This window comes from Channa argus, chromosome 4 (genome assembly GCF_033026475.1).
Source record: "Channa argus isolate prfri chromosome 4, Channa argus male v1.0, whole genome shotgun sequence".
Taxonomy (NCBI): domain Eukaryota; kingdom Metazoa; phylum Chordata; class Actinopteri; order Anabantiformes; family Channidae; genus Channa; species Channa argus.
In genome coordinates this window covers 17,103,707-17,118,301 of record NC_090200.1, presented here as the reverse complement: position 1 = coordinate 17,118,301, position 14,595 = coordinate 17,103,707, and the positions used below count along the sequence as shown (strand labels likewise).

The 14,595-nt window shown below is 38.1% G+C and overlaps 1 protein-coding gene across 8 annotated transcripts in view; it reads left to right on the top strand.

The window, feature by feature from the left end:
• The window catches only part of shank3a (SH3 and multiple ankyrin repeat domains 3a), a 209,372-nt gene that overhangs the window by 156,093 nt on the left and 38,684 nt on the right, over nucleotides 1–14,595 (top strand). For all 8 annotated transcript variants that reach the window (XM_067500254.1, XM_067500259.1, XM_067500257.1 and 5 more), the window contains one exon: nucleotides 6,680–6,793. In XM_067500254.1, the coding sequence (XP_067356355.1) occupies nucleotides 6,680–6,793 (114 nt within the window). The remainder of the gene's footprint in view (nucleotides 1–6,679; nucleotides 6,794–14,595) is intronic.

The following is a 14,595-nucleotide window of genomic DNA, read 5'->3' as shown; positions in this document are numbered from 1 at the left end:
TGAACTGAGGTTTAATAAAGAGTGCAGGGATCCAAATCTAATAACAGCTGCACTCTGGTTATTGGAATGCTCTCCACACGCACTTTGTTTCACATTGCTATGTAGGCTCTGTTTATTCAGGAAAGCCTTACTCTGCACTTTTTTCATATTATTTCACTTACTTCTCAAGACATTCAGCTGTATTCATTTGTTTTTGGTGAAGCATCATAATAATGTTTTAATAGAGAACAATAAAATCTTTGAGCCTTTTTGTTTTAAACTTTGTATTACAATTACCTGAATTAAGGTTTTTGTGATCTTAATATGCTAACACCTCTCAATAACAGTGCTCAGAAAGCTGAGAGTGTTACTCATTATGTTGAAGAGACAGGAAACTTAGAAGCACAGCACTTTGCATTAAGTGAGCAGCAGGGAGCAGCAACAGAATAGTGAAAAAATTACCATAGCCTAAGTTTTGTCAGACAGCTCCTGCTTACAACTGTGTAAATGTGTGTATAAGTGGATGCTATCAACAGAACAATCTGCCAGGTGTATTTACAAGAGCATTGCTAATTGCTGCCATCTCTTTGCTCTCTCTCATTGCTTATGCTTTTATTTCAGCATTATGCAACTGGAACATGTGCCTGCAAAAAATGTACATTGCATCACTTTAAATATGCTTCTTTAGGATACAAAACAACACATCTGCCTGAAAAGCCACAGATGAAAAACAGACAGACTAAAAACATGAAAAGCCAATTTACAGATAATTTTTCTAGAGGTGCATTACAAATACAATTTAGCGGCTAGCGACAGATCGAAGAAGCAAGTTATCTGAGGCTTTCAATATGGCACTGTGAAGCAGCACACCTACTGTCATTCATCAGCCAAGAATTAAATATTTGGATGAATTATTAGATCATTCACCCAATATATTATGAATTAATAATGGCACCAGAAAGTTTGCTTGTGTTTCTTAACAGCCGATCTAATATACAGAAAGTCTGTTGTAGTATTTTTTTTTTCTCACGCTGTGTGTTGGCTTTGAAAAGTCGTCTGTTGCTGTCTGAATCAGTGTGAGTGCATCAGTGGCAGAGAGCCATCAGCTTCTCTCAGCAAAGCTGCATCCTTTATTATCTGTTTCTGCAAGCAAAAGGAGTTTGAAGCACCCACTGTTATGTGCAAAAAAAAATAATGAATAGGTATGTTTTTAATGGTTTTCTTTTCTCATCAGCTGTCACTCAATTATTCATGACAGTTGACTTAGTTGCCCTCACTCTGTGTGTGTGTGTTCAGGTTCTTGTTGTACAGAGAAGCAAAGACAGAGGCCAAATAAAAATGAATGACTCAACTCAAAGCAATAGCGCAATGCAATAAAATGAGCTCAAGCAGTCATCATGTTAACACACACACAGACACACAGGGATGCATTGAACCTTTCAGGAAGGGTGTGTGAAAAGTATAAATAGCGCTGCATCCCCACTGATGCTATTTTTAAACCAAGAGTTGTGAGTGACTCAACCAAGGGCAAAATGCAGAGGTAACACACACACACACACACACACAAAGAACAAAATTCCAACAGACTTTACAGCAGACAGCAGACATCTTGGGCAGTCATGAATAAGTAGGCACCTGTTTAAACACGTCTCTTTCTCTTTGTCAGCTTGTATCTTTTGTGGGCTCCTTCTCATCTTTTTGAAGATTAAGGATTTTAAAGATTTAGTGTGGATTTCTGTGGTCAACAGGGGTCACAGATAGGACCTGCATATCATTAGTCTGTCCTACATTATACGGTCATATTCCATTGTCAGTGTATGATATTTAATTTTCTAATTTGTCTGTCCTGAATTATCTTGTATAATCCCATTTGCTTTGGTGTCTTAATATCTTCATTTAGATTCTCTGTATAGACTTCAGAACTGGACTTTGGGCTGCTAAAGAACAGATTATTCAGAGATTGAAAATGTAGCAATTGAATACATTTGGTGAGGTTTCCAGTTGCTCATCAGACAAATGCAGGCCCTTTTATACTTGATGATTAAAGAACAAGAATTATGTAAAAGCAGCATGAGTTATCAGCACTGACGGTGGCAGTGTGATTGGGTGGGGAACGTTTCTATGGCACAAATAAGCACCAGATGCCAACAGAAGATTGGATGAACAACACAGCATTTTTTAACACAGTTGTTGATCCTATTCACTCTCTGGTGGCTGCAGTTTATCCCACCACCAGCTTTATGATTCACTATGTCAAAAAGTTCATGTTGTTATTAAATGTTTGAGGAACATGACAGTGGGACGTTATTGCTTCAGTGAATGTCACAGTTCCAGCACCTCAACCTTTTAGGACATCTTTGGAATAGACGTGGCAGGTTTCAACAAGAATGTGTAGCTGGTGAAATTACAGCAGCTGTCAACAGCAGCCAACTCCTCTTCAGAATATTTTTATTCAATGCATTCAGGATCTGACAGAAACATCCACCAGGGCCAGTGCCATGTAGTAAGATTAGCAGGTCCAACTAACATTAGGGATTTAAAAAAGATTATTTGATTCCGACAGGTTTCCTGACAGTGTCAGCTTTTACCCACTTTTAAACATATTTATATTTTTTATATTATATTTTTTTATATTTTTTATATTTAATACTATTAAGCGGAACATCACTTCTCTTTCTCACCAAAAACAAACGCTATTATTGCCGTTTAATCTTCATTCATGGTTCTGAGGATGGTGCAGATGAGAGACCCAGAGAGGCTTCACAGAACCATTTAGACGGTACCTTTTTTCCAGCATGTCAAATGTTCGGTTCAGGCTCATTGAAGCCACATAACTACAAGGGAGCCAGACTATGTTCTCCCTTTGTGATACTGGCCCCAGTTTAGAATTAGCAAAAATAGTTACTAATAATATTGTGCAACTAATTGCATATCCGTGTGTACAATTATGTGTATCTTTGTGTTTTTAAATCTAACAACATGTCAGATGCTGCTGTGTTTGCTCCCACTAGTTTACCTGTGGAGGTGATTATGAAATGGTGTGGCAGGTCTCTGCTTTCTAGGGATACCACTGACATAGGTCTGATCTCAGTAGAGGGAAAAGCTGGTGTCTAGCTGAGGTGTTAATTGCTTTATGTAATGAACTGTTATATAGTTAAGTCCCAGTGGATATCCTAAGAGCAAATGTGGAAAAATGGGATTTGTTTTTGCACTGAATCAACTCTTCATAAAAAATATCTTCCAACTCAGAGAGTTTCTGTGGTATATACAAGTCCCAGCTTCAACATGTTAGTGTAGTTATTTTCGTAGTTTGTCTTTTTCTCTTACATCTGTTGATATGATGATTTATACAGGTACATGTATTAATGAAATATTTATTCACTTTGACCATGGTTATAAGCTCAATTTCAAGTTTCAAACCTCAAAAATAAAGTTATAAATAAAATACTTGAATGTTGGATCTGAAAATATCTGGCTTTTACTGTCTTTATAATTGAAAACCATAACTACTGGTTATGTCTTTTTATACAGTTTGGTGCAAAAGTTGGCATCCCTTTATTTTGAAATTGCAAAATAAGCCAATGTGCCAACATAATATTTGTTGCACAGTCAGCAAGGGCGTATGTTCCTGTATCAGAACTACATTTTACTTAATTTATAAAGTATTGCACATGTCACTTCAGTGTAAGGGAATGCAAACTTAACTCTAACCCCTAACCCTAACATAATCCAAATTCATCTAGTATAAATGTTCTTTCATGAGCAGAATAAACCAAAATGGTCAAGAAATGTAGAAAATAAGATTGGTAAATGAATGACAACTACGTCATTGCAAAAGTTTGCATTCCCCTTTGATAAATTAAATAAAATTGAACTTTCTTATGAAAGGGCACATGTACTAGTTAAATGTGCATTAAATTTTATATTTAAAAAAAATATACATTTTGGGGCCATTGGGGCTATTTTTGCCATTTGCCAGATAGGACATACTGTAATAGTTGTGACATGGAAAAGCATGGCATGTGGCTGTTTCTAAAACTTTCCACAAATACGACAGGCCTCCCTATGTGCAACTGTACAGTTCATGGCAAAGACATCAACGAGGAACACATTTTGTAAATCTCCTCCTGCACAGATATGCACCGTTGGAGTTTCTTCCTGCCATTTGGTTCTTGTGAGACCGCATCTGATTCTCAGGGACAGTTCTCTTGCCAGCACAGTGTTGGCAAGCAACATAGCAGAATGCCAGTGTAAGGTAGCAGCTACTGACACAGTAGGGATCTCTCTAAATAACTGTGAGGACATACTGTATATATATTCTACATGCATGTTTGTTTTATCTACTTTATGTGTGTAATTATTATACAGTCATGTAGTTGTTGTATGTGTTTATAACAGATATAAGGCAAAGCCAATACCTGAGAACTATAGCATTTCATCTATAGAAACATTTTGCTGTAAATACATGGTGTCAACTGACATTGTAATTATAATTAAAACTTTCAATTAAGGTCACGTAAAAGTGATACAATGGCGGGGAGATTTTGTTTAATATGTTTTTATTTTTTCTTTGTGTTTAAGCAGACTCTGTGCTCTCAATGCTGAGCCTGTGAAGATTATTAAACATGTTATTTGTTCAAATATTTTGTGTGTTTGTGTATGTGAGTATATATATGACCTCTTCTTGACTTCACTGAGAAGCAATTAATTGCCTTGAATTCAGCTTTCAGAGTGCCTGTGGTGTATTCAAAGTTAATTTAATAAGATGCTTGTATGTTCATTTGTATGGAATAACAACAGTCTACATGATGAACAGGTGTGCAAGTATTTTTTGGCCTTTCTCTCACAGTTTCTCACTGAGAACTTAGTAGTCGATTCTGTCCACATTGTCAGCCATCGCCTGTCAACCACCAGTAATGGATTAGTAGAGCAGAGGGAAAAGGAGTGAGGAAAGTAAGTGAGGGCAACCTTGAAGCTCAATCAGAAGTCGCACCTTTTCTTTCATTTCTATCAGTGGGGAACAGAGGGCACAGCCATCACCTGTCTTCTGCAGGGACACCACAGTAGTATAGAGTATAGACTGGCAGAGACAAAACATAGTGACTAGGAGATGGAAAGAGGGAGATAATAAAGGAATTTAAATGTAGGGTAGGAGGGACAGACAGAAGGAGCCTGTTCTCAGGAGACAGGCTCGGTAAAGTTGTGTTAAGCTGAGATCACAGAGGGGGATCAGTCCGTGTATCCTCTGTGGGCTGAGTGTCATGTTTTTTACAGCAGGGAGTCGATAAACACAACACCCCACTTCTCTCTTACTGTAGCTAGAGTTTGTCTAGTCAGGCAGTGGTGAACTACAGTGTGGCTATGGAGTGCCATTGAATTCAAGATGTCAAGAACTTATAATATATCAAATATATGTAATAGATTTAATATTGAGCATGTACTTACAGTAGGCTTACTTATATTTTTTGAAATAATAATAAATTGTCTTTGCAGGATTAATGTAGGATAGGAATTTCTAGTGTTAGTGATAGATATTGAGCAGAAATCCTTCAGTCATTTTAATTAATTAGGATGCACCATTCAGGCATTAATTAGACATTCTGTATGTATGTATGAATGTAGTTTGAGATTATTTCCGTAAGCTTCTTCTCTCCAGCAGGGATGATTTGAACATGATTTATCAGAGTGTATCGCTGCTCTGACCTGTTTCTGTACAGTATGTATGTCTCTTAACACGATCCGGCTGAATTTCAGGGGCAATAAGATGCAGGGCACGGTACAGCTTCAAGTCCTTAACAACTTGATGTATTTGTTACAGGATACAGCCAGAAATTCTGTGATTGGTGACATTTGATAATTTTTATCATGTCACTTAAGATAAAGTCTAGTGGGCTGCTTTTTAGAATCACCCCAGGTCACATCGCTCTTGACATATGCCCATGCCAGAGTACAATATAGTTTGGAGCAAGTCGACTACATCATTTAGCAGGCTGTCTGCTGGCTGCAACGTCACTGCCGTATCCTAGCAACCAGTTTGTAAGAAAGGCTCGCTCAGGCAAAGCTTCAGTTCCAGCTGGTGATCTCTAAAGAGTGTGCATGCGTGTGTGCTTTAGCTTGCTTGGATAATGGATGAGTGTTGTAGAAATGCGTGTGGGCTCAGTTCTGCAGGGAAGATCAATATCAACTATACGTTCATCTCTAATTACCACTGTGGAACTTAGAAGGAATCTCTCTCTTTCTGCCGCCCGCCCTTATGCTCTCTTTTACCATCATTTCTCTCTCAGTTTTTTTTTTTTCCTTGATCTACCTGTCGTTCTCCTATTATTACTTTGCCACTACTTTTAAACAGCTCAGTCTCTCTTTTCCTGCTTTTTTTAAATATGAAAATAATTTTTTGGTATGATAGAATAAAGCCAATGTTACTCAAGTACCTCTGTAGGGTGCATTAGTGCATGGAATTTTCGAATATTCTCTCCTTTTTAGTTCCCCCATTCCTCTCCTTCTATCCAGACTATAATGTATGAATCTAAAAACCTTAATACCTCTCAAAATACCCTGGTCTGCTAAATGAGTGTTTGTCCTTTATGTCTCTTTTCCAAGATGGTACAGACCCCACAACCTTACAATAGTAACAAATGGGCTTTCTTTTAAAAAAAATATTTACTTATTTAGACCCTGCCGTTCTTTCTCTCTCTGTCAGTGCTGAGTATAGGGGAAGGAGGTTTCTGGGAAGGCACGGTCAAAGGGAGGACAGGCTGGTTTCCAGCAGACTGTGTGGAAGAAGTTCAGATGAGGCAGTATGATCCACGGCTAGGTAAGATGCCACCATGCACACACACACACCGCAATGCTGTAACAGTCCATCACGTTTCAAGCTTGTTTGTAGTGTGTTACACTGGTGCTCATAGATCTGTCCATGGTGCTGAACAGCAAAGTAAGGCCTATAGCTTTTTCTATGGTGTCCACACATATGCAAAAGTAAAATAATCTGTCATTCATTATGAGGTTATGCCTTTGCTGATGTAATTGCAAACAGAATGTGCAGAATTCCCCTTATTATGGAATTACCAACATGAAACCACTTATTTTTTACTTTATTCTGGAAGTGGTGAGCAATGTTTCTGCAAATATTGTGTATAATGCACACTATGTCCTCAGAAAGGTTTCTACGCTGTACAGAACAGTTTGATTCTTTACACTTGTTTTAATTTTGTTTGGCAATTTAAAAGAAGCAATAATTGTGCCAGACAAAATTAATTATCTACATTATGTCCTTAAAATTTGCATCTGTGACTCCTCTATAACTTTACTGGGCTTAAACTAGGGCTGTCAACATTAATGCAATAATAACGGGTTAATTAGGCCACAGAGTTTTTTATGCCATTAACCCAGGTTCAGTTATAAAGACAACTTGTAGAAATTCTGACCAATTCTTAGCATTGTAATTGTATAGAGAGAAATGGATGTGAGGTTATAGTTGTGCTGTTCATGGGTAGTTTCTGCTGCTGCCCCACCCTTCGAAAATAGGGCAGCTCCATCAGTGGAGCTGCAGCTTCTTCGAGGGTGAGAGAGGACAGAGCCCAGCTGAGCTGAGGCGCCCAGGTCAGCAACGACAATTTAAACTCAATGAGTAAAAAGCTAATAAAAGTAGTTTATTAAAAAAACAGTTAAACATGCATACAAATGCAGAAAAACATGTTATGTCTGCCTAATTGCGATATTGGTTTCAATATGCTAAAACAATAACTGCCTGTGTATTATTCTAACTGTTTAGCCTGAGTTGTCATATAGGCCTTAATAAGCTAAGCTTAATAAATGAGATCTGGTGGACTCTGTCAGTCTCCACACTAAACTAGCCCCCCTCCTTCTACCATCTGTACCTGCTCAGTAGTAAATTAGAGCAGGGAGGGGAGGACGGAGCGTCAGTTACAGTGACTTACTTTTATATTCTTTATTCTACTTGAACTTCAACCAGTGATTAATATTGGGACTATTATTTATTAACTCAGTACAGTATATGACTTGTCAGATTATTCTGTTCCCCAAGTCAGTACCATGTGTCCACTGATATATAGTATATCCACTTATATAGTAAATGCTGATCAGATAAAATCTGATTAATAAACCTGAGTGATTAATTTGAAATTATGCACAATTGACTATGGAAGTCATGTAATTAATCATGATTAACATTTTGAATCACTTGAAACCCAATTTGTAACTTCTCTTACAGGTATCTAGATATGATCTTTTTTTAAATATGCAGTTGATCTGTATCTGGCATTTATTCAATTATGAAATCAATTCCAAAAATGTATTAAAAGTTGATCTTTAGGTTTTCAGTAGTTGACATTTGCCTCCGATGCCGACTTTTGGCTTGCCTGAGTTTCCACAAAAGACTGTACATTTTTAAAAATAATTTAATTAGCACAGGTGCACTGGAAAGATCAAGTTAAGTCTTTACTAAAAACATCTAAATGGGGCCATTACCAAGAGGCATTTTTCAGCTTACAAAATTCTGATGATGCTAACTATTCAATTCCCCGCATACTGTACATGTTTTCGATTTAATCATGTTTTACTTTTAAATATTTAATATTCATTTAATTAATAAATTTTTAGACATTTGTAAAATTCTGTTTTCATATTGTAATTATGGGCTACATTAACAAGAAAACATTTATTCAAATGATTTTGTTATCAGGCTACAACATAACAAAATTGGAAAAAGTGAAGGGGTCTTAAAACGTTCTGAATGCGCTGTATACTATCCATGCTGCTGTGACAGATTTGAATGGAACCCTTGGTTCAAACAACTGGGACTACATCAGATTAATGTGACCACATCTCTGTTTGGGCTGTCATTTAATTAGCAGATGGCAAATTTCATTTTCTTGGGTGTCCGCGGGAAACAGCACTAGCGTTGGCACTGAATTTAAATTCAAAAACCTTCATTGTGAAAAAAATCTGGTCATTGTGTGAAAAAGTAGCAAGATGCGAAATGCAGCAGCAGCAGATAGTGAAAAAGGGACAAAGGCAACATTGTCATAGCTATCTTCCTATTTCTTGCATGTTTGTCATGCATCTCGCAGGCCTTATTTCCGGAACAATTGGGGCATTTTCACTTATCAAATAGTTGTTGAGGCTACCTTAGAGTAGGTGCGAAGAGATGAGAAAGGTCGGAATCTCAAAATACCTCATTTAAATGCATTGTGAGAAAAAGATAAAGCTGAGAAAGAAAGGGCCAGATAGTGAGTGAGAGGGATCGTGGAGCATACCCTTAAGGACAGCAAACGGGAGATAGCAGAGGGTGTTTTTGAGAAGGGTAAAAATGAAAAATGAAAAAGAGGAGAGGAAGTAGGGAGATGGGGCTGATATTTAGCCCACTAACTCATAAATCCAGAAAAACTCAACCCTCAGATAAGAACGTATTTCTCCAGGTTCTCTCCCCTGCCTGTGCTAGTTTTGCACTTACAGGATATTTTTGATGTTGTCAAAAATCTGCGCAATAAAAAAATATAAAAAAATACTTTTAGAATTTTTTGATCCAGTTGAATCAAATGTGATTTGAGGATAGACATACAAAGGTTGGGTAACATTACCCGTTGATTGCATTTGAAGCCCAGATTGCAGCTTAAAGTCTACGCTATATTTTCTGCCTGTAGCCAAGATTTTCCAATACACAACCTCACTACCTCGAACCAAACTGCACAAAACAAAAAGGTCACTAATCAAATTGGCCGGATGTCTTTCCTGGTGCCTACCAATCTACAAAATCATATGTTACACTCTGCCAGGTGATTTTAGCTTTCTTGCTAAATGTTGTTACACAAACTTGTGTTTGATAACAGCATCAGCAACAGCTGTCAGTGACTACAGCTTTTAGGCTTGTTGCCATTTGACCAATTTGCCAATTCATATAATGCAGCTGTTGGCCATTTTTTTATTTTTTTATTTATTTTAGTAGCTCGTGGAGAAATATCCTAGGAGTACTGTACTGTAGGTGTGTGTTTATGTCAGTTGGCATATACCCTAACGTCTTAAAAGAATGTGGTTCGGGTAATTTTTTTCAAATACTCCATCTCTTACCACCACTAACCTATGACTGGTGAGGAAGGCATGTTGACGTTGACGTTGGTGTTCTTGATTATAATTGTGTGTAGTGATAAAATATTTAATCGTATTAAAGTTAAGGTCTTGCAGTACAACACAATTAATATATGATTTGATAATATGCTGGTTTCCTAATGCACTGGACCCTCTTAATGCTAATCTCACCCTCGTCCCTAGAATTATCAATAACATTACAACAACAAAATTACAGGGGGATGAGTGTGAACACACTCCCTGGTACAAACACACAGACTTGTTTACCTGAAGGCAAGCACTGAGGCGTCACTGACAGTTAGGGCAATAAGTCTCAGCTTAGCGAAGCAGTCTGTCTACAATTAAGTAACCCAAACACAACTGCATTCTTTTTGTCTGTCTCCTTCTGCTGCTGTACGTCACCCAAAAGTCATGGCTCTCAAAGTGCTATTCCTCTTTATCTATCACTGCCTCCATCTCTTTTTTTCTCACGTCTCTGCCAGGTTTGAGAGTCATGACAGAGAGAAAAAAATTAAGTGGAAAAAAGCTCTTTCACTTTGGGTGAAAGTGGGGCTATGGGAAAAAGCGAAAAAGCAGTTAACAAGCAATAGACACAGGATCCGTGAGAAAAAGCAAGAAAGCAGGTGACCATGTGAGAGGGGCACAGTTTAAACTATCACTTACTCGCCTGGATTTTACCCATCGCCACACTGCTCTTGTCTCTATCAGCATGACCAGAGCTCCCTGAGGCCAGCAGTTCATCTTCAACCAGGGCTTGAGGAGGCAGAGAGAGAGAGGAAATTCAAAGTGATAGATAGAAAAGAGGAAAGAGGACAGCATAAGCAACAGATATAGAGAATGAGGGCAAAGAGCAAAGACTATTGATTGAGTTCATTAAGAGTACAATGAGTGATGTAGCTATTTGCCCATGCTGTCGACTGTTGACAAATGGCTGATGTGTGTTTGTGTATTAGGGATGTTACAATTAATCATTGTATTGTTTAACGTAAAAAACCCAACTGTGCTCTCCAGACTGTCGAGAGACACAGCATACTATGTAAAAGTTTAAAAGTCTGATGTATTATCTTGCTTCCACTCCCCCCCAAACACACATATGCTTCTGGCGTGTATGTGGAGGTTAACAGTAGATGTTTACCCATGGTAATGAAGGGGATAATGATGTGAGTATGAACTGCTCTTCCCTTTCTAATGATGCTGCCAAATTGCTTGGGGGGAGGCACTAATTTTCTGTAGAAGTACTGTTAATTTACATTACTATGTTGGGATCTTACAGCTGATGACCCCCCCAGCCTGCTTTCCTCCAATAAGAAATCAGCCAACCCAGACACATACTGCTAAATGTTGTTTGAGTCACTGATATACTTTTGCTTCTTATACTAGCTCAATAATATTAGCCTTCATTTTCTTAGTGAGCCCTGCATCCTCTACACACACTCACAGAATAATATGGCATATTTTTCTTTGTCATGCGGTAAGCAATGCTTGATTGTCCTCAATGGTTTTATATTTTAACAAGCTTGCAAACTGTTTTGTTCTCTTTATGTTAGTTCACTCCATTCCCTTGCTCTCCTCACACCACTGCACAGTTGAATGACTCACAGCCGCATGAATCAGCCCAGTCAGATCCAGCCTGAGCTATTTTTAGCCAGCCCATTAAGAAGTTTTGGAGTGTGTCTGCACTCCCTTAGAATGCTTAAACATCAGCGTCGCTGCAGCAGCTGAGACTGACATGGGCAGAGCAAGTTGGAGGGTAAAGTAAAAGAGAGAATTAAGGAGGGATAAAGAGATGGTGCAGTGGATTGGTGAGGGATGATTCAGGAAATCAAATGGCCAAATCTATGAAAATACCAGCAGAGTGTCGTTCCCCAAACAATGGTGGGCCTGTAAGGGGGTTTGGTGCTTGGTTCTTCTGCACTCACATCTGAAGTGCAAGGTCAGTGGTTATGGCTGCTACAATGATGCATTAGAGTCATTATGTGAGCTCATTTAACAATATTGCTTTCATTGTTACGCGGTAAGATTTAATATAGCATTTTTAAATGTACTTATAGAATTTGTAGCCTTAAAAGGTTGCTACTGAGGCTCTATTTTATGAGCAAAATTGCAAAGGCTTGTAAACTAAAGTATGAGCATGAGTCAGTTATTTTTGTTAGTTGAGCCTCATAGTTGAGTATTAAATTATCCGTTACATCAAATTCACGCACAATTTTTCGCACATTGAATACACCATTTGTGTTGTTAGTGTAAAGCAATTTGTAACTGTTGCTTTGAAAAGCATTACATAGTAAAAAGGCTTTACCTTCTTAGGAAACATATTTCTGTTTTATGTTAACAAATGTTGATTTGTGGAAAAGCCTTACATCACATGAAGCTGTAAACGGCAACATGCAGTGCATAAACAGGCACCATTTGCCCATATACATAAGAGTGATCTCTGATAGTTATGGAGTAACTTTAAGCTACATGTTAGTCTGGTAACAGAGAGTTTGTCTTATTGACAGTAACCTGGCAACCGCTTTCTCTTTTCCATCATCCTATTTCTTTCATTTTGTTGTGTAATCAGCATTTCGTGGATTGGACCAATCTTCACCTCCAAACCTTAAAAGTCACCCTGACACAATAATATGAATGTTTTCTGTATATGTTAAAAAAGCCAGTCACACTGAAGACATGTCCGTACAGCTTCTTTCTTATCACATCTTTTTAGTCTGCTTTCTGTGAAGGAGTCAAGAAATCACTGTCATTTCTCCTCCTATTATACACTTTCTTAGAAACATTGATCTTTGGTGCTTCAACGGGTGCCGTGAACTGCCCTCCAGGTTTAATGTAATTATTAAGCGACGTGAACAATCTTGAGCTACTCAATAGAAAATAAACACAACAAAAAAACTAACAAATTTAAGTATAAAAATAACAAATATTGCATTTTATCCATCACACGTCACTTTGTCACTCATTTGCTGTGATTTATGAAAGCATCAATTCAAAATTCTATCTCATATTCTTCAGATTTATTCAGCTGTTTTAGTGTTTTCAATGGTTAAACTGAGCACGTGCATACAAACGTGAAAAACATTTACCTTTCCATGTCAAGCTACTCTCAGTTAAGTTCTCTCATGATGCAACAAATTTGTCTGTACAGACCCAGATCGCAAATCACTTAGATAGTGAGTTCAGTAATTCTCTAGTGGCAACTTGTAAAATGCAGAGCGAGTATGCAAATGCTGACAGCACAGAGCACTGTATGTGCACATGCATGCAAATGGACTGGCTTTTTGTGGGTGTATATCCTTATGCCAACGCACACACTTCAGTTATTCTGTGTGGAGTCAGCAGATAGATTAGCATAGCCAACTAATCCATCTTATTAGAAAGATAGAGCAAGAAGGGAAGGGAGAGAAACGGAGAGAGTATAAACCATTGGTTGGAAGACATGTCTTTGGCATTAAGGTTCAGCTGAGTCAGTGTTATAAACTGCCATTTTAAGAGGAGTCCTGCTGTCTAACCCTATTACAAAAAATCCACACCTACAACGACACACAAGATGTGAATGTGTAGGGGTTGTGTTTATTTGTTCACAACAAAGCGATGGCCACTGTCTGTACTTTTCATCAGAAGTCAGTCAAGTGTTGAGCTATCGCTCACTCCCTGGAGGACAGGTCCATATCAAATCATAATAGATGGCGATGCTATTAGAACAATGAATCAAAGCTGAATCAGGTCTCACAGTGGAGCAGAGACATATCACATTTGACAGGGGCCGCATTGGATGACATCAGGTCACATGCAAGCGCACACACACACACACACACACACACACACACACACATTCTATACAGACAAGTATCTGCACACAGGCTACTGCATTTCTCACTTAAAGTCTATTTCACAGTGTCATGGCTGTCCTTACAAACAATATTCACCTGTAGTAGTTGTTTCTACAAATAAGCTGTAGACACAGTTGGATGAATCATTTTGTTTACATGAACTCACTGGCTTCATTGGCATCTAAAATATGACAACACATACAGAGCAACTTGTCTGGCAGAGCTGTAAAGCATCCCCCTGACTGGGCATGACTAATCACACGTCTTTACAGCAGGGCACCCTGTCTTTCTTTTTCCCTGTTTTCTATCCCTAAATTCATCTTGCACTCTCAGGATTCATTTTCCACTCTGATGTAGAGCCGGAAGGTGGAAATTACAAATCTTTTTGATTAGAATAATTTTGCTCAGTTTAGTTTAAAAAGTTATACTTTCTTAATATGTAGTTCTTTGTGTTTGCCTGTAATTTCTATTTCAACTAGCAACAACCAGTTTTGTTTAATTCAGCACAAAAGTAGGCATGAAAAAGCGCTGCAGATAAAAACAAAACACTAAAGTTTACACACAGTGTGGTAGGCACTGTTAAAAGTACACTTTTGTACACTGGATGAGTGAAAGGCAATTTTCAAACCAGTGTTGTGTGGGCACGATTGTGCACGCTTATTTTCTGCCTATGTGCACAGGA